The 20742-nt window shown below is 45.6% G+C and overlaps 1 protein-coding gene across 12 annotated transcripts in view; it reads right to left on the reverse strand.

Annotated features, from left to right (window-relative positions):
* The window catches only part of MAPK4 (mitogen-activated protein kinase 4), a 157143-nt gene that overhangs the window by 62045 nt on the left and 74356 nt on the right, over positions 1-20742 (reverse strand). For 10 of the 12 annotated variants that reach the window (XM_075932666.1, XM_075932667.1, XM_075932660.1 and 7 more), the window contains one exon: positions 13512-15026. The exons of the other annotated variants lie outside the window; for them this stretch is intronic. In XM_075932666.1, the coding sequence (XP_075788781.1) occupies positions 13512-14057 (546 nt within the window). In that variant the 5' untranslated portion in view covers positions 14058-15026. The remainder of the gene's footprint in view (positions 1-13511; positions 15027-20742) is intronic. 12 annotated transcript variants of the gene reach the window in all.

A 20742-nucleotide genomic window follows, 5' to 3' on the forward strand; every position in this document is an offset into this window, starting at 1 on the left:
TGGTCTGCAGGGAGACGGGAAGCAAAGCCGCTGGACCTCCCCAGCAGACCAGGGACACCCGAGCAAAGCCGCCCAGGTGGCGGCTTTGCTCGGGTGTCCCTGGTCTGCTGGGGGGGTCCAGCGGCTTTGCTGGACCCCCCCAGCAGACTAGGGAGACCGGGAGAAGCTTTTCTCGCCCCGAAGGACACGGGTGGCGACCCGCTGCCCATGAGCTCCGGGGCGAGAAAAGCCCTGTTCGTAAGTGCGGATCCTCGTAAGTCGGGGACTGCCTGTAGTCTTTAAGTCAGTTACTTTACGTATTCATGGTGCACAGCGTTATTTAGAATACCTTTCTTTAGGAGTCTCAGAGGGGTAGCCGTGTTAGTTGGTTAACTTTATAAACAACGAGTAGTTCTGTGGCACCTTAGAGAACAACAAATGTATAGGATTACAAGCTTTTGTGTAAAACCCATTTAATCAGATGAGCCCAAGGTACATATAACTGTAAAAGCAGTTACCTGTCAATTGTAAGACCAGTGTTAATGAAGCTAATTAAGTAGACAATGTGTCCCAGTCACTGCTTTTAACGAGAAAAGGCGAATGTCAAAGGCATGGAAAATTGCCTTTGTAGTGTGTTACCAGTTGATATCTTTATTCTAGCCAGGGTAACAGTGTCAAATTTCTCAGAGGGGTAACTGTGTTAGTCTGTAACTTTAGAAATGAGAAGTCCTGTGGCATCTTAGAGACTAACAAATTTATATAGAATGAAAGTTAGTTAGTCTGTACAGGATAAACTTAAAAAACAACAAATAGTCTAGTAGCACTTTAAAGACTAACAAAACATGTAGATGGTATCATGAGCTTTTGTGAGCACAGCCCACTTCTTCAGATGACTGGAGTGTTGGATGTCCAGAACCAAAAATAAATAGGGAAGGAAAGAGGGGAGAGGAAAAAAATGGGGGGGAGAAGGAGAAGAGGCAGTGGGTATATCTGTTTGTGTCAAGTCTGTAAATTTATACATGCCTGTCTAAGATGCTTATTTCAAAGGGTAGGAGCCTCTTTCAGGACTAAAAGGTAACAGCATGCAATGACTGAACCAAGCAATTTGCAGTCTGCATTCTTGGCTTCTCTTCCCATTTCTGCCAATAACATGCTGTCTGAGGAAGAGGCTGTGTGGCAGTCTACTGACTGGCCAGCAGGGAAAGCAAATAGAAAAGTTCCAATTGCAGGTCATTGCACATTTGTTCTGGCTCCCCCCCCCCCCCAAAACCAAAGCTCAAAAGCAGAACAAATCTATTCATACCACTGAGTAAATCACCCCAGGGACTTTCAAGGTATAGCCAGCAGAAGAGAAGGCACAGCCTTCCTCTAGAATAGCCGTCTTATTTCATTTCCCCCTTTCCTTTTTATATGACCCCCTCCAGAGCAGCCATGTGATACACTAGAACAGAGTAATCCCTTTGCATGCTAAAGCACATTTACACCTTGATAAAATCAGCAGTTTCCCAGAAAGGACCACCTCATGCTCAGAAGGATCTAGTTAAAGCTCGGCAAACATCCTCTTTTATTGACCTACAACACAATTAACTTGTAATTGTACAAAAAATTAGTTGGGGGTATTTTCTTATCAGTATCAGCAGACATGTGATATTTTGCTCTCAGTTTGATCATAGACACCTGTGATCATATGGAGAAGAGCTCCATGTCTTGGCAAGTCCGATAATGGAAGAATAAATACGATTGGAAACAGTAGGACCTAGCAGCAGGATAGCTAGAGCAAGTAGCATGTGCTATAGGGTCTGCAATATCCCCACAGCACAGATAATGAAGTTTTGCAGCATAGCAGCATCTATTTCTGATGTAGCATGGTCATTAAATTTCAACCATGCTTCTGCCAAGCTACAGATTGATGTCACGAGGCATTAAGCATCCCAAGCTCCCATTGAAATCAGCTAGTAGCAGACCCTCATACTACAGCAAGTTCTTAAAGCTCTTGTGTTTCCATTCCTCTGGGGGAAGCCTTAACTCTTCACAGGAAGACAGACTGGTACTAGGAAACAAGGAATTTGATCGGTCACTGAAAGTTCTAAACCCTGCACCAATTGGACAAGAGCGCCAGGACTCAGAACTTGGAAACTTGCACAAGTATGTTTAGATGCCATCCCCAGCGGGTCTCCAAAGCTGGTTGGGCCCAACTCCAGTAACTCCTGGCCCACTGGCACATGTAGAAGGCATTCAAGTCCCCTACACTCAAGCTCAGGCATGGCTTCTCAAGGTATCTGCTGGCATCTCAGGGTGCATGCATAGGAGGAAATCATTTGCCATTGGGGGGCAATTCCTTGATCTGACCACTGAGCCAAATTCCTCTTTTTACCCATCTTCTTGTGGGTCAGGAAATGCAATAAGGAGGACGCAGTGATCTTGCCTTTCTGGCTACCAAGTCTGGCCACCATATGGTCACCATATGGTTGCACCTGTGATAATACATTAACCTGCAGGAGCACACAGCAGTCCCATGATCCCTGGCAATTTACTCACATGTGCCTGTTCTGTGACATATATGACACCTCAAGTCTCTATGATCTCTCTTTGTTGGTGAGCATAGAGCCACTACTCCGTCCAGAGTCTGATTACAGATTTCCAGAGGGTGGGTGCAGTCTGAGAACAGCCTTCTAAGCAGTGTTCCCTGTTAAGCTGTACGCTTGGGCAGGCAGACAAGAGAGATTCAAATGCTGGCCAGTTGATTATCAGAGCACCCACAGCCAGCAGCATGCGTTTCTTTTGGTGGTGCATATCCACACATGCTTCAGTGCACATAAAATGTATTCCACACATGGATGGAAAAACCTGGAGAGAACATTGCTGCTAAGGTGTCTACTTCTGTGCCTTCATGCTGTGTGGAGTGCAGTCACCCCCTTCTCCTGCTCTCAGACATGGCCCTGGGCTACAGTACCTTGTGAAGCACCCAGGCTTACCCTACCATCCAACTGGGTTTAGCACCCATGGTTCTTCCCGTTGGGAGTCTGAGACCAATGGGGAATCAAGTGGCCAGACAGCCTTCTTAAACCAAAGTAGCGTTTACTCTTAACAGTAGAAATAAAAAGCAAAACATAAAAGAAAAAGGATTTTAAAACAACAAAATCTATATACGAGTGCCTTTTCTTAAGGCCTACCACATTACAGGGGCCTGGCTCCATGTTATATGCCCCACCTGTGTACGTCAGTCTGAATAGCTTCTCCACCACATCTACTCCTGACTTCTGGACAGAGTGTGTCTGCAGTTTCTTCGATAAGCTGGCTCCCAGCATCGGCAAAGCAAGCTTTGTGATGTGGCTGGAGCCCAGATACAAGGTCTTCACAGCTGATAAGACATCATCTCTTAACCACTCTGTAGTGTTACCAAGAGGCAGCTTATCTCAAGTTACTGTTTCACTGGTTGCTGTTTTGCTCAACAACCTGCTATTAAACTAAACCAACATATTAATAGAATTAACATCCCCATAAGGTCAACCTATAACTTACTGCAGACCAGACAGCTCTCCAGCACATCATCCTTGTCGCCAGAATAGCGTTAGAGAAGAGAGGGTTCTCCACTACAACGTACAGAAAAGGGATTCCTTACTGCAGCTGCTGGACTCAGACAGGACCCTGTAGTACTTTCTGGCTCGTTGACTGCTACTCTAATCAAATCTAGCCTGTGCTGCTACTATGAGCACTGGCCTGGATGGATTCAGAAGTTTTGCAAGAGACAGTGAACTTCAGCCAGATGGGAAGTTATTTTCCTATCCAGTGAAATTTGCTGTTCCAATAACCGAGGGTGAAATTGATTTAAATTATTAAATAGCTTGCTTTTCAGGACACTGTCGCTGCATGCGTCTATATTGCTGCACAGAGGACACTACAGTATATAACTCAGTAATTACTTTAGAGAAAGTTCCACTTTTCGAGCTGGGTCACCTTTCCCATGTAAACCCTGGGTCAGCAAGAGTGGGAAAGGGAAACTAAATTAGCCCTTATTGTACTTCCCAGATTGTTCCATGGGCCGGCGGGACAGCTTTGTTCCCTCACTCCCCATGAAACAAACAGGTTCAAGCATTAGAACTCAGATCTTTGGTACACAATGCATTCGGGCCCCACACCCTGTGCAGTGCGCCTTCGATCTGACAGAGCAACACTTCTGGCCCTCCAATTTGAACAGTTCTGGCTTAGGTAATACTCTCAATGACACAAATAAGAGGTGGCTCTGAGTAAGGACTTCTGGATGTGGCCCCGGCTGGCTGTGGCTTAGTACTTGCTCTTTTTCCTCCTAAGTAGTATTTAGTGGACATACAGTTGTATGACTTTGAGGGATTAACTCTATTCCATTGGCTGGAATGAAGAGGGCATTTGACCTGCCACCTTTCAGCCTTCATCACACCTTAAGCTAGTTATAAAAGGACAGGTAGTTTGGGTATTTACATCACGGTACAACAGAAATCAGCTTAACCAGGATAGGTTCCATGAATACAGCTGGTCCCCTTCCTACTTGGCTTAACCTATAGACAACAGGACAGTATTTATCATGAAACCCTTTTAATGCCAGATTTGTGCAGCTCATCCTTGTGTTTTTATCAGGTCTCTCCAAACAGAAGATACAGTATTTGCATGGGAGGCTTTATACCTTACTCAGTCCTTGACCTCAATGAAAGAACATAATTGCATCTCAAAGGTTTGCTCCTGGTTACGTAAGAAGCAATAAGTGTAATCCAGAGAGAGGTGGTAGGTTAGAAATAATGGTATTTAAATAGGTTGCTCATGTTCATCCATTCTAATCACTGCTGCTTTCTCCCTTATAGGGTACAGTATCAGACATCACTCCCCACTTTTGGCATGTTCTGAAGTCAGACAATAACATTCCTTTCCCTCTCAGTTTTACCCTCATGAGAGCAGGCACTGTGTTTTCCACCATATGTTTCTAACAAAGATTGACATTACCACGGCTTTTTGAAATAGGGATCCAAATGGAAATAAAAAATATGAACACCCACCTCCTCCCCCGATGCTCTGAAGATCTCTCAAAGCCAAATCCTGATCCACCACCACATTTAGTGCCTTGAACCTTTTTTCACTAATTTCCTTTTGCACCAGCAGCTCTACTCAGAGGCATACTTCATCATGTCTTAGCGCAGGCAGGGCATGGCTGAGGTCCCTTCCAACGCTACATTTCAGATACTGCCCTTTCAGCTCAGCTCTGTGTAAATTATTACTTGAACAAAGCCTCACTGCTGAGCCAACAGGAGAGTAAGATAGGATGAAATCCAGGTCCCATTTAAATCGATGGCAAAACTCGCAATAAGGCCAGGATATCATCTATTATACAGCAGCCTTTGCATTCTTTTGCACTGTTTTTTAAATTTCTCAAATGACAGAAAGATGGAGCTGATAGAGGAGGTATCTGAGCCTCTAGCTATCATCTTTGGAAAATCATGGGAGACAGGGGAGATTCCAGAAGACTGATAAAGGGCAAATGTAGTGCTCATCTATAAAAAAGGGAAATAAGAACAACCCAGGAAACCACACACCAATTAGTTTAACTTCTGTGTCAGGGAAGATAATGGAGCAAGTAATTAAGGAAATCATCTGTAAACACTTGGAAAGTGGCAAGGTGATAGGGAACAGCCAGCATGGATTTGTAAAGAACAAATCGTGTCAAACCAATCTGATAGTTTTCTTTGATAGGATAACTACTCTTGTAGATAAGGGAGAAGCGGTGGATGTGGAATATGCTCTGAACTGTTATTCATGCTTAAATTCAACACTTTACACCTGAGTCTGAATAAACAATCTAATTATCTTACCCATTACAAAGATAGCTTCCCCAATTATCACCTCTAATATCATTAGCTCACAGACATTTACCTTCCCCCCATGCCCCTTCTGTTCTGAAATTTGATTTGTCCTTTTCATGTGTGTTCATTTTTTTAAATTGTATCCTTTGGTATATATGGTTGTGACAATTTTCTTCCACTATTTGATCTGAGGAAGTGGGTCTGGCCCACGAAAGCTCATCACCTAATAAACCATCTTGTTAGTCTTTAATGTGCTACATAGTCCTGTATTTTGTTTAGACTTTAGTAAGGCGTTTGATATTCTTATCAATAAACTAGGTAAATACAACTTAGATGGGGCTACTATAAGGTGGGTGCATAACTGGTTGGATAACCATACTCAGAGAGTAGTTATTAATAGTTCACAATCCTGCTGGAGAGGCATAACAAGTGGGGTTCCTCAGGGGTCTGTTTTGGGACCGGCTCTGTTCAATATCTTCATCAACTATTTAGATATTGGTATAGAAAGTACGCTTATTAAGTTTGCAGATGATCCCAAGCTTGGAGGGGTTGTGACTGCTCTGGAGGATAGGGTCATAATTCAAAATGACCTGGACAAATTGGAGAAATGGTCTGAGGTAAACAGGATGAAGTTTAATAAAGACAAATGGAAAGTGCTCCGCTTAGGAAGGAACAGTCAGTTTCACACACACAGAATGGGAAGTGACTGTCTAGGAAGGAGTATGGCAGAAAGGGATCTAGAGGTTATAGTGGACCACAAGTTGCATATGTGTCAGCAGTGTGATGCTGTTGGGAAAAAAAGCAAACATGATTCTGGGATGCATTAACAGGTGTGTTGTGAGCAAGACACGAGAAGTCATTCTTCCACTCTACACTGGTCAGGCCTCAGTTGGAGTACTGTGTCCAGTTCTGGGCACCGCATTTCAAGAAAGATGTGGAGAAATTGGAGAGGGTCCAGAGAAGAGCAACGAGAATGATTAAAGGTTTAGAGAACATGACCTATGAGGGAAGACTGAAGGAATTAGGTTCGTGTCATTTAGAAAAGAGAAGATTGAGGGGGCACATGATAGCAGTTTTCAGGTGTCTAAAAGGGTGTCACGAGGAGGGAGAAAACTTGTTCATCTTGGCTTAGATAGAACAAGAAGCAATGGGCTTAACCTGCAGCAAGGGAGGTTTAGGTTGGACATTAGGAAAAAGTTCCTAACTGTCAGGATGGTTAAACACTGGAATAAATTGCCCAGGGAGGTTGTGGAATCTCCATCTCTGGAGATATTTAAGAGTAGGTTAGATAAATGTCTATCAGGGATGGTCTAGACAGTATTTGGTCCTGCCATGAGGGTAGGGGACTGGATTCAATCTCTCGAGGTCCCTGCCAGTCCTAGTATTCTATGATTCTATGTGCAGATCCAGGGGCGCTGTCAGTTCCACACACGGTCCAGAGAAGCGTGAGTGAGTCCGGCCACGGCTCCACCATGCGCTCAGGACCAGGGACAGGGCTCCTCCTCCCCCCCAAGGCATCAGACGTAGCCAGAGCTCTTAGCACCGATCGCTCCCTGCCTCCCAGCCACTTCCCCAGCCCCCGCCAGGCTTCCATCCGTTGCCCAGCCAGAAATCCAGGAAATAGACACTCCAATCAGTTGGCACGGGGACACACCAACATCTAATGTGGAGCACCCACCGGGACACAATAGCTGGCTCACCGGGTTTTAAGAGGTGTGACACATGCAGAGATGCCATGCCAGCATTAGACAGCCATTCCTTCCGCATACGATGCCTGGGTGAGCAAAATCTGTTCTTAGCTCTGCTACTGGTTTGCTGGGTGGTGTTAATCAAATCCCTATTCTGAGTCTCAAATTTTCCCTCCTACAAGATGAAAATCATAATACTGATCTCCCTCAAAGCACTTTGTGATCTATAAATAAAATTCATTCAGTCAGACAAACATGTCATCACTAATGGCTTCATTCCATGGCAAATCACAGTCCTCCCCAGCACGAGCAATAATCTCCCTGGCGACGGTGCCTTGATGCATTAAATTCTAGCCCTGCCATACAAAGGCAGAGGTGTGAAGCTCAGTGCTGCAATTTAAACATCAAGCTTTTTCCAACTCCTAGGTGGTATATTGAGTCTTCATTGTCCCACCCAAACAGGTTTGCACCATGCAAGGTCAGGAGGAATTTGCTTTTATTATTTAGTGCTGAAGGCAAGCCCCATAGACGAAATCTTACGGAAATCACCACCTGCATTCCCCCCTCTCCTCTAGAACATACTTTACATTCCACATTCCGTGCATCTCTTTCTTTCATCTGGATTAGTCAGGCAGTTACCACCAGCTCCTGCTGAGCAGTAAAACTGTACAGCAAGGCGCAAAGTGCCATTTAACAAGGTACCATGGGCACCTGGGTCTCAGTAACAGGATATTCCCTTTACATGACCATTGCACTGCAATTTGCTGGGTTAAGACAAGTTGATCATTTATCCTGCCCTCAAAAGCAGAGCTGTTTGAACTGGTCCAGTCCAGTCCAGTGTACACGTACACACACACACACACACACACACACACACACACTCCAGTAGCAACATGAAGGGACTGAGAAAAAGATACTGCAGAATCACAGCTTGCAATTTAATCCTGGTTTAACTAGTGCCTGAGCTCCATTCAAAATGCCTTTCTAGTAAGCATTAGACATTGTCAATCTGTGGCCACTTAGGACTTCATACTTGTCACTGTGCTGCACACCACAGTACAGCTGAACTTCACAGTGAAACAGAGATCTCTCTGAGCCTTTTCTCCAACTGAGCAGAATGTCCATTAGTTATAAGTTGCTTAAGGCCTGCCTATGACACACAGCTGAGCCATCCTAAATCCTTCCAGGAGAGAGTAGTAGTTCATACATACAACGTTTCCTCAACTCCCGTCCCCTTTCACCCCCCCTCTACCTACGGTACATCGATGACATCTTTATGATCTGGACACATGGCCAAGAAACACTGGAGATATTCCACAGAGATTTCAACAACCTACACCCCACCATCAACCTCAGCCTGGACCATTCTACACGAGAGATCCACTTCCTGGACACCACCGTACAAATCAACAATGGAAAATTAGACACCACTCTCTACAGAAAACCCACCGACTCATACAGTTACCTACATGCATCCAGCTCCCATCCAGAACACACCACACGATCCATCGTCTATAGCCAAGCCCTTCGATACAACCGCATCTGCTCTAATCCCACTGACAGAGACCAGAAGCTTCAGGATCTCTACCAAGCATTTATAAATCTCAACTACCCACCCAGAGAAATAAAAAAGCAAATGGAAAGAGCCAGACGAATACCTAGAAACCATCTACTTCAAGACAGACCCAAGAAAACCAACAATAGAACACCACTTGTCATCACCTACAACCCCCAACTTAAACCTGTCCAACACATTATCAATAAACTACAGCCTATATTGGAACAGGATACCATACTCAAAGAGGCTCTGGGAGACAGACCCATAGTCTCCTATAGACAACCACCTAACCTCAAGATGATTCTTACCAACCACCACAGGACATACCACACTAATACCAACCCTGGTACCTTCCCTTGCAACAAACCCCATTGCCAGCTTTGTCCACATATTCATTCTGCTGATACCATTATTGGACCTAACCAAGTGAGTTATAAGATCAAGAACACATATTCCTGCGCATCCAGAAATATAATCTATGCTATCATGTGCCGAAAGTGTCCGTCTGCTATGTACATTGGACAAACATCTCAGACACTTCGCCAAAGGATTAATGCCCACAAAACAGATATCAGACAAGATCACATAGAGAAAACAGTTTCTTGCCATTTTAACCAGAAAGGACACTCTCTCAATGACTTAACCACCTGCATTCTGCTACAAAGACCTTTTACATCTGCACTTGAAAGGGAATCCTCTGAACTGTCATTCATGTTAAAATTCGACACTTTCCAACAAGGACTCAACAAACATTTGAACTATCTCACCCATTACCAAGATAGTTTCCCCAATTATCACCTCTAATACCATTAACTCACAAACATCCCACTCTCCCTACCTCTAATATCATCAATTCACAGACACTTACCTTCCTTCCTCCCCCCCCCCCGCCCGCATCCCCCTCCTGTTCTGCAATGTCATTTGTCCTTTTCATATTTGTTCATTTTTTTTAATTGTATCCTTTGGTATATATGGTTGTGACTACTTTCTTCCACTATTTGATCTGAGTCTGGCCCACGAAAGCTCATCATCTAATAAACCATCTTGTTAGTCTTTAAAGTGCTACATTGTCCTGCATTTTGCTACACATACACCAGGCACACTGTTACAGAATGAATTGAGCACCCTGGTCATGCTGCACAAGTAGAATCCTGCAAAACTACGGATATCTGTAGATGTGAATGTGGATATCCACCGCTTATATTTGCTGATAGGGATGTGGCTGCAAATACAAATTTTGTGTCTACAACTCTGCAAATATCCACTTTACATCTGTGTGTATCTGCATCCGTGAATGTCAATGCAGACAGCCACAACTCATTTTTGCAGATACAAATGAAAACACAAATTTAATATCAAAGCAGGGCTCTATGCAGAAGGTCATAAGATAGGAGCTTGCTGGCTGGGTCACATACTTAGTGGTACTGTGTTTTATAATAGTTGCAGCTTCTCCTGCTTAGGGAGTTATATAAGAATCTTAAATTGTTATATGCCACTAATCGGGTATTTAAAATGCAAGTCAGATGCTATAATCTACTTGGTTGGATTTGTGATTTTTCTGGAGTTTACATAGTGCTTTGTGAAGCCTTAAATGACAGATTTTCTGTTTCCTAATAGGCTAGCGTCTAAAGAGAACACAGTCTTATTATTTAGATGTCTCATCTCAGAAACGAGAGAGAGGAACTAATTAGTGGGACTGCCAGGCTAACCAGAGCTGAACATACATACAACAATCAGGATCTGACTGATTTTGTGATAAAGGGCAAACAGATCAGCAAATACTTACCTTTAGCTGACTACAAATATATAGTGAATAAAAGGTGGGATGTTTTTGACAAAAGAAAAACAAAGGGAGAGCAGACCTAGTTCACTAACAGTACCAAAATATGTACTGTGCGTTGGTTAGAGATTCAAATAAAGCAGGAAAAGGGCTGCATTGCAGGATGGTGAGATACATTAGTTTAGGATATAGTCTACGCTTGTTATGCATACAAAAATCCCAGGGGAAGTCAGTTAGCTCCGTGGCTCTCAACCTTTCCAGTCTACGATATCCTTTTCAACAGTCTGATTTGTCTTGCATATCCCCATATTTTGCTTCCCTTAAAAACTACTTCCTTACAAAATCAGACATAAAAAATACAAAAGTGTCATGGCCTATCATTACTGAAAAATTGCTAACTTTTCATTTTTACCACATAATTATAAAATAGGCATAGAAATACTGTACTTACATTTCAGTGTATAATATATAAAGCCATAGTCAGTTCATCTATGAAAGTATTAATTTGTACTGACTTTACTAGTGCATTTTATGAAGCCTGTTGTAAAACTAGAAAAATACCTAGCTAGGTTGATGTGCCTGCTGGAAGACCTCTGCATACCCACAGAAGTGTGAGAGTCCTGGTTGAGAGTCACTGAACGAGAGCGCTGCCTAGGACCAGGTGCAGTATGTATTTCTATGGTTCAGAAAAGAACTACATAAGTTAAGAGAGTAGGGGTGGTGGGGCTTCTGACCCACAGGAAAATCAGTCGGGAGCCACACAAAGAAGCAAAAACCCCCCAAAACAACCAAAAAACAACCCATTCCGGTGGCCCCTGACTGAGGAGAGGAATTCCCCTTACACACCAGAGCCTAGAGGGGCCCAGGCTAGTAGACTGGTGTGCTCCAGCCCCACGGTGGGCAGAGAGGGGACTGGAGCACCAGCCCTGACTCCCCAATGCTGAGGGGCAGAGCCCTGAGAGTCTGGGGCTGGGGACCACATCTAGCCCACAGGCCTGAGGATCCCCACCCCTGTAATAGAGAATGGATCATCAATGGCTATGAGCTAGGATGGGCAGAGATGTAAACAGATGCTCTGAGGGGTCTGTCCCTAGCATCTATGCCAGAAGCTGGGAATGGCCGACGCGGGAAGGATCACGTGAGGATTACCTGTTCCATTCCTTTCCTCTGAAGCACCTGGAACTGGCCACTTTCAGAAGACAGGAGACTGGGCTAGATAGACCAGTTTGATCATTCTTATGGTGTTATCGCTTCACCTCTAAAGGCCAGGCTGACTGCACTAGAGAAATAGGTTTGGTGGTTTCAGCAAAGTCTTAGTGGGTTCCCAGACACAACCTTTTCTGGCAAGATGGTGCAGGTTAGAAGAGCAGGGCTACGTCGGGCCAAGAGTAACACAGAGGAAGGTCAGTGCAGCCGGGATCTGACGTTAAGCAATGTGAAGTGATGGAAATACGCTCTGCTGATGAGAGATCCGAGGCCTGCTCGTCCACTGCTTTGTCCCTCGCATGGTCACTTACATTAGGCAAAGTGGGCATAAAATTCTACTACTAGAATTCTGCAAGCATGAATTGAAAAGTCAGATGTGGCCACATTTTCACAGATATGAATGGCTACATCAGGCACATGTATCACACAATTGAGAAATGTGTGTCATAGTGCTCCTCCTCTTCCCCCAAGTGGCTAGGCCACAGGATTTAGCAGCCTGCTCCTGCTAGCTGTTACCTCCTCCAGCTCATATGTGCTTTGGTGCTGAAGGGCCCAAGTTCAAACCCTGCTGATGAGCTGGTAAGGAACAGAAGAGAGGGGAAAAAAGCTCCTTCATGTGCAGTTTGCAGCATGTAGATACATCCCCAGATTTCAAGTACCCCAAGAGTAGTTGGGTCTGAGGGATTAGTTTGGGCTCATGCTAATCACTCTTCAAAAAGCCACTCAATTGTGTAGCAAAGAGAAGGTTCTATGGCATAGATACAGCCACCATTCACACTGGAAAAAGGTGGAGAGAATTAGAACCTGATGCAGCACCAACCTCAGAGTTTGAGATGATCTAATTACAACAGCAAAATTAAACAGGCTGTCCTCTCCCCACATCACTGCTGCAAAAAAACACCGTTGGTGGCTGCATACAACTGCGGTGACTGCATTTGAAAAACAATACACTAGAGATGGATTGCTATGATTTTGGAATAGTGTCAGAGGTTGAGAAACTTTTATGCACTGACACCCAAGAAATATTTGCTAGAAATCCAACAGAATATCAACAGAAAGGAGTTCTGGGCACCTGCAACAGGTGCCCAGAATAGGAACAATAAGTGGTTTTCCCTTAGGAGAAGTGCTGTGGTCCTATTGCTTGCCGTCATAAACACGTAACATGCCACGAGGCTAAAGAACCGGCAGTGGAAGCCTAGCTTAGAGTGGGCCTAAGATGCAGGTTCTCCTCTCACACCAATGTTAAGTCAAGACTAACTCAAATGGAAGTCTACAGAATTTCATCGATGCAAAACTGGTGTAAGTCAGACATGTGTCCACTGCCCCAAACGGAACATGAATCCAGAGTGGAGCTCTCCTCAAATTTGTGGGCTGTGATGAGTTTTGGGGATTTGGTTTGAGCCCACCCTCTCCCCTGGACCTGGAGAGCAATCTGATTGACACGGAAAGAGCAGCGGTTTCATTTCACATACCTTATGCGAGTAATGTTGATCTACAATCCTTGCCAACCCAAAGTCACCAATCTTCAACACCAGGTCCTCCGTGTTAATGAAAATGTTAGCAGGCTTGAGGTCTCTGTGCAGTATATTAGCCGAGTGGATGTACTTCAGCCCTCTCAGCAGCTGGTACATGAAGAGTTTGGCATGTTCCTCACTCAGCGTTCCTTGCTCCAGCAGGCGAGCCAAGTCAGTCTCCATGTATTCCTGGACTATGTACACCACGTTAAACTTGAAAAGCTCCCCATGCAGATCAGCTCCCTTAGGTCCCAACACCTCATACACTTTCACAACGTTGTCGTGGTCCAGCCGGCGGATAATCTTGATCTCACGGAAGGCATGCTTCATGCTCCGTGCATCACTCAGGGCGATCTTCTTCACAGCCACTTTGCGGCAGCTTTTGCTGTCAACTGCTGACAGGACCAATCCGTTGACACCAACGCCTAGGGGCCTGAAATCAACAAAGCGGCACCCTAGATCATAGCCATACATGCTGGCGATGCAGTCACACTTCTCTGCCATCGTCGGGCTCTGTTCTTCCTTTATCCCTTAGAAAACAGAAGCAGGCAAAGAACTTCCAGATCGCAAATGTATCTTGAAATGAAACGAGTCATTATGACTAACAGTTACATAGAGGGTGGGGGGTTGCTTATTCCGAGAACCATAGTTTCAAAACAAGCGACTTACAGAAACGTAGAAACAGTGAAAAGAGACAGCTGAGCAAAACAATCTATATCAGAATAGATGGGGGAGGAGGAAAAGAGAGACTTTCCAAAGAGCCTGAAATTTGGAATGCAGAATCATTGAAGAAAAAACAATGAAAAAAATAGTTCTTCCTATCAAAACAGAGTCAAGTTTATTTTTCTTGAGGCTATTAAAAGATCCACTTTGTTAAGTTCTTCAAGCCCTCTCATTTTTCTCTCTGAAGCCTACAGTACATTGCTGAAATAAGCAGCTAGTCAGTGCTATAATTAGTGTTTCCCCTGGGTCTTTGTATTGTTCTCACTTACTTCAGGTGTTGCTTCACAGTGGAGTCAAGCTAAGAGCATTTAATGTAATAACCTTGAATTGCTTTGGATCCTGCTAGCTTCCAACCATGACCTTCCAAATTCCTCAGACAACCTTCGAGAGCGTTAAACTTTCCAGAGGTGAATTCGAATGCCAGTTTTTTTTTTGTCTGAAGCCAAAAGCTCAGTAAGACTTTGTTATTCTTTCTGCTGCCTTCTTTCTATATACAGGCCCCATTTTCCATTTGATAGGCAGAAGGGTTGACAGAAGCAAACTGCTTTTCTGACTGAAACTTGTTTTTCATCAGCTGAGCTCAGCACAGAAAATTTCTGTGCTCAATATTCCAACACTTTTCCCTTGTATGTCTTTTGTTAACCAACCCAAGTGTCATTTGATCTTTATTGCCGGTTGAAACATTTATTGCTGGTGGAGTTTCCTGCATCATACCGCCTGGCTATCCCTCAGTGGTTCTCAGCTCTCCTCCTGGGAGGAAAAAAAGGAAAAAAAAAAGAGATTGATTGATATGATAAAAACATCAAATATGCGCCTCTTATGTAAATTCTCTCTCCTTGAAGGTTAAACATGAGCAAAGCAACGGGTGGGAAATATCAGTTGTGACCTTTACTAAATTAATTAATTAGTTATGCTCTCACACACGTCATTAGCAGCTTTTTTTCAAATGCTTAATTCTTCCTTGTTTAAACTAAAAACAAAGGGCCAGTAATACTACTTTATGTTGTGCTGGGTTTTCTAAGATTTAATAACATTTGTGTCTCCACCTGTCCAGTTAGCACAGCCGTGCTTAACTAAATTTCAAGAAAATTGTATTAGTGGTGCATGACACACACAGGGCATTTATGTGCTAAGCAACCCAGAGTAAAGAATGTGTCATGTTTTTCTTCAGTTTGTAATTTATGTTCTTTTTGTTTAAAACCTGGTCACCTTGGGGTTTTTCCTCTTTTGTATACTCCCACAGGTGCACAAATGCCTGGCTTACATTTGGGCTCTGCACAAGCCACGGTAATGGAAAAGCTGCCGCAGCCCAAGCTATGATAATGATCTGACATTTTTGTAATGCCTTTCATTCAGAAAGATCTTAACATGCTTTGTAGATTTTACCAACTGACACGTCAGCTATACTCAGGAATACATTCATCTGCCACTAAACAGTAGGGATGTTAGACAGCGATTAATTGAACAGTCATGTAACCACACAGAATATTATCGGTTACACAGCTATTCGATAGTCCATGGGGGCGGGGCAGCAGCCAGCACACTCCGGCCCCACTCCCAGGGAGCCCCCTGCCATCCTATGCTGCTGCCTTTGTATCAGCGTGGGGTGGCAGGCGGGAGCCGGTCTGTGCCGGGAACCGGTTTAAAAACCTGATACAGAGGCAGCAGCCCAGAGTGGCAGTAGCCTCTGTCCATGGGGGACCCGCGGCATCCCACAGAGCAGCCTCTGTCTGTGGTGAGCCTGGGCCCGCCAGGGACAGAGACTGCTCCATGGCAGCATCCCCTGCCCGAAGCACTGAGGGCTGCCTAACCCCAGCCGCACCCCTTCAGGGGCATGGAGCAAGGCCTCCCTGTGCCTTGCCCAGGGGCCTGGCAAAGCAGTCAAACTCGCTGTATCCATGTGAAAGAAAGGTGGCTCTTCTCTCAGCAGCAGGTCAGAAGGATGGCTCATCCTTTAACCCACTACCCTAAGGCTTTGCAGAGCTGGCATTAATTCCCTCTCCTGTGTGACCTTGGGCAAGTCACTTAGCACTAGGTGTGGTGGCACGGCGGGGTTCCCCCGCCTCCTGCACCCCTGTAGCGGCACAAACAGACTCCACTGGCCAGTAGAATGAAGGGAGTTTATTGCTTTTCCAGGATACAGCACAGCCTAGATATAATCTGGTTACAGGGCAGGCCTAGGATGCCTCAGCCCCCCTTGAGATGGGGAAGACTGGGCCCTTAAATCCCAGTTGCTTAGGCTGCTTCCTCCATGATACCAGACAGAAACTGAAACTCTCTTCCAGCCCTGCCCCCCAGCCAGGTGCTGGTCTTCACCCTCCTTCCTTTGTCTCCCTCCCTGGGAGGCTGAGCCTGGGTGTCTGAGTTAATCCACATTTGGGAGACTCAGTAAGAATCTCCCATCACAGCGCAGGGGGAGCCCGGGTCACAGAGCAGACAGCACCCCCACTTCATCACACTAGGTCATGGGTGGACAAGATACAGCCCGTGGGCTGAATCCAGCCTGCCAAGCCGTTACATCCCGTCTCTAGCCTGCCTTGCCGCAACCCCCAGCCCAAGCCAATTGAGACGGGGGGATGGGGAGCGGAGGAGAGAGGAAGCATGAGAAGTCTCCTACCCCCACCAGGGGTGCGCAGCACCAGAGGGAACTGCCAGCTGTTCAAAACAGTTGGCGGCTCCCTCTAGGCGCCACACGTCCCTGGCAGGGCTGGGCAGGTGTGAGAGACCTCGCATGCTCCCCTACCCCACAAGGGAGCATGCAAAGTTCCACCCCGCTCGTGAGAGGCACGCAGTTTTTAGAGGGAACCGCCCCTTCCTGGGCCAGCCTGCCACCACTACCAAAACTGGTGAAGTGTTGAGGCCCCTAGAAAAATCACTGGGGTTGACAATGCCTGAGTTTGGCACCTGCACCTGGGGGGAGAGGGGCATGTCAGCACCGGATTCACAAATGCCAGCGGCATGTCAGGCAACTCCTCGCCTAAGTGAGCCAATAGGTGATGCCAAACCACGGTCTTTGTGCTAAGACCCGCTCCTCTCACAGAGATAAGTGCCTAGAATGAAGGCTTCAGCATGGGGCCTTTCGTGTTGTCTGGGACTCTCAGTGGTGATCCCTCCCTTGGGATTAGGCGCCAATGCCATTCTGTCAAGAAGCCCAAGGGGCAGAGGAGCAGCAGCAGAAGCTCACTCAGGACTTTTAGCCCCAGTGGCTGGGGTACTCACGGGGGAAGGTGAACCTCTGGGCAGGCTCCCCCACACACCGGTGAGGGGGTTAAGGATTTGAACACGGACCTGCCACATGTTCGGTGAGAGCTGTGCTAGGCTATGGGATAGTCTCATGGGGTTCTCCCTTCGTCTCTCCTGCTGAAGCTGTTCCTCTGTGGCTAAACAATGGACCAGAGAGAGAGAGAGAGAGAGACAGAGACAGAGACAGAGAAAATGCAAGCACGAGAATGACTCTGTAGCCTGGTAACTAGAGCCCAAACACGGGACACCCAGGATCTGCTCCCCCTCCTCCAGTGATTTTTTTTCCCCCAATTACTTATCTAAGGGTGGAACAGCTTTAACAGAAGGGCTTGACAGCATCCACAGCAGAGAGTACTGTAGCCTTGAGAGGTACAGATGCCACTTCCAATCCCTTCTCCTCAGAGGAGGGGAGATGTGAATGGGGGAGGGAGGTGTCCCAAGTGATCACCTTAACCATTGGGCCAACAGTTACAAGGAACACTTCCTCTTCCCTCCTCCTCTCACATGCCAACTCACCTACAGGGGTCCAATCTACAGGCTTGGGCCTTTGCGATGAATGAAGCAGAGGAACATCTATTTTCCCCTGGATCGTGAATCCCTCAAACATCTGGATGCTGGGCATGGGGCTGCAGTACACATGCTCAGAGGCAGAATCACAAGAAACTTTTACCGCAAAAATGTAGGTGCCCAGCTCTGTTGTGCATCTAGCCCCTTCGTTTCAATGTGCCTCTGGAGAGAGGATAATATGCCTTTCGTAAGTCACAGAGATGCCATGAGGATAAATGCATTAATGACTGCAAGCAGCTCAGATGCTGTGGTAATGAGGGCCACAGATGTGCGGAAGGTAACAGTACAGCACAGCTGAACTTTGGGCTGGAGAAGAGTGTGACACCTACTGAGGTTTTCCCGCAGAGACCTTGGAGGTTATGTTCAACACTGCAGTAAAACACACACAGCTGGCACATGTCAGCTGAACTAGGCTCACAGGACTCAGGCTGTGGGGCTATAAAAGTTCAGTGTTAACATCCAAGCTTAAGCTGGGGCCTGGACTCTGAACCCTGCAAGAGGGGAGGATCCCAGAGCCTGGATTCCAGCCCAAGCCTGGACATCTTACACTGCAGTTTTACTGCAGTGTAGAAGCATCCTTAATGTCTGCAAACAAACAAAACACAAAAAGGGCTACACATTCAACACAGAAATGGTTCAGTGAGAAGAGAACATAAGAACGGCCATACTGGGCCAGACCAAAGGTCCATCTAGCCCAGTTTCCTGTCTGGTGACAGTGGCCAATACCAGATGCCCTAGGGGGAGGGATCACAACAGGTAATCCTCATGTGATCCCTCCCCTGGTCACCCACTTCCAGAGAAACAGAGGCTAGGGACACCATTCCTGCCCATCCTGGTTAATATAGCCATTGATGGACCGAATCTCCATGAATCTATCTAGCTCTTTTTTGAACCCTGTTTAGGTTCTAGCCTTCACCACATCCTGTAGCAAGGAGTTCCACAGGTTGACTGTGCTAAGTGAAGAAAAACTTCCTTTTGCTTGTTTTAAACCTGCTGCCTATTAATTTCATTTGGTGACCCCCTAAGGTACCCACAACTCCAGCCCCGCCACACGCATTGTTACCAAACCAAATTGCTCCTTCAGGGTTTAAGAGCATGGTTTCTATAGGCTGGGCTGCTTTCCCTCCAGATCTTAAAGACACGAGGATAAATTCAAAGTTGACATAAGCAATGGCATCTTGCTTTGAATTCAAGGTGAAGTGGAAAATATTCTAAATGTTAGACTTGGTAGGTTGTTGGCCACATGCCTGTGAACTTTGGTGCCTGCCAATATCTTACATCATGTAGACAAACCATTACACTTAATACATTTATAAAGATAGACAAGATCTGGGACATTTACCAAGGAGAACAAGAGTATTATCAAGAGTGGAGTATGATAGTCAGCTAACTATGCAGTTCATTTCTCCTCCAGAAACATTAACAGCCTGGTGTGTTATAAAGGGAGGAGGAGAACATCTTTATGAAGACTCATGCTTTGCGTCATTCTAAGTGGGGTGATTTGTTACTTATTGGCAGTATCTGAGAGGGAAGTGTAACCTGCTAAGTTGTACTTAGGTACTGATCTACCCAGGTAAGAATGGCAGGAATTCCTTCACTCCTGTGTCTACGTTGCCCGTGACAAATATGTGAGCAGAAAATGAAAACAAAAATTGGCTTGACATGAAGATATTCTTAATAGTAGCATTCTTCTACCACACACATCCAGACTGGAACTGAATCTATATTTGGGCTTTAGTAACTGAAAATGGCCAATATTTGATTTCAGAAGCTGAAATTAAGCCTGGCTTTGTCCATTCTCTGGGTGTGGGGGCGGGGCAGGAAGTAAGGGGCAAGGGGTTGGGAGAGCGTGGGGGTTGGGGGGTGAAAAGCGGCTCAGGGCAGGGGCCATCTGGTTGGACCTTTTCGTCAGCTGCTGCATGTAACTTGGATTCCCTACTGCCACGGGAGGGGTGAAGGGCTTATATGAGACCTAACAGGCTAGTGTTGGAGACCCTAATTAGAGCATATAGACTGTTATTTGCAGGAGTCTTTAATACTCCAAAAGGGATTCATTAGGACCCTGTAACTCAGAGTTAGCTGGCAGCCTGCAGTGGAAACTAGGGTGAGAAGAAGACTATTGTACAGAACCCAGATACTCAGAGGTGCTCAATAGGTGACTAACCCTTGACAGGGTCAAATTTTGTAGTCTTTCATTGAGCAAAGCTCCTGATATCTCTTAGTTCAGAGGGAGTGCTGCTCCATTCAAGACCACAGGCAATGATAGCAAGGGCAGGAAAACCAACAGGTTATAACTACCAGCGAACTCTGATCAGAAGTCATTTCAGTTCTTCTTGGGCTTTTATGACCATGTGCCCATATTTCTGATTTACAGTAGGTAAATGCATATACAAGTTAGGTGCAGCCCTTAGGCTTCTGGAAAGATGCCACCATCACTTTCTGTACAGAGGAGTCCATAGGTTTACTCTCAAGAGTGAAAGGCAAGCAGGGTTTGACACAGATAATGTGTTTGCATGTTTTACATGAGGCTCCAAGAAAAAGACCTTTGCTTCAGCGAGGCTGGTTCTCATCTTCCCACTCATGATACCCAGCTTAGAATCATGACAACAGATGTCAATCTTAGGTCTGGAAAACAGGCGCTCTTTCCTATGTTCGT

Source organism: Pelodiscus sinensis, chromosome 6 (assembly GCF_049634645.1).
Source record: "Pelodiscus sinensis isolate JC-2024 chromosome 6, ASM4963464v1, whole genome shotgun sequence".
NCBI lineage: Eukaryota > Metazoa > Chordata > Testudines > Trionychidae > Pelodiscus > Pelodiscus sinensis.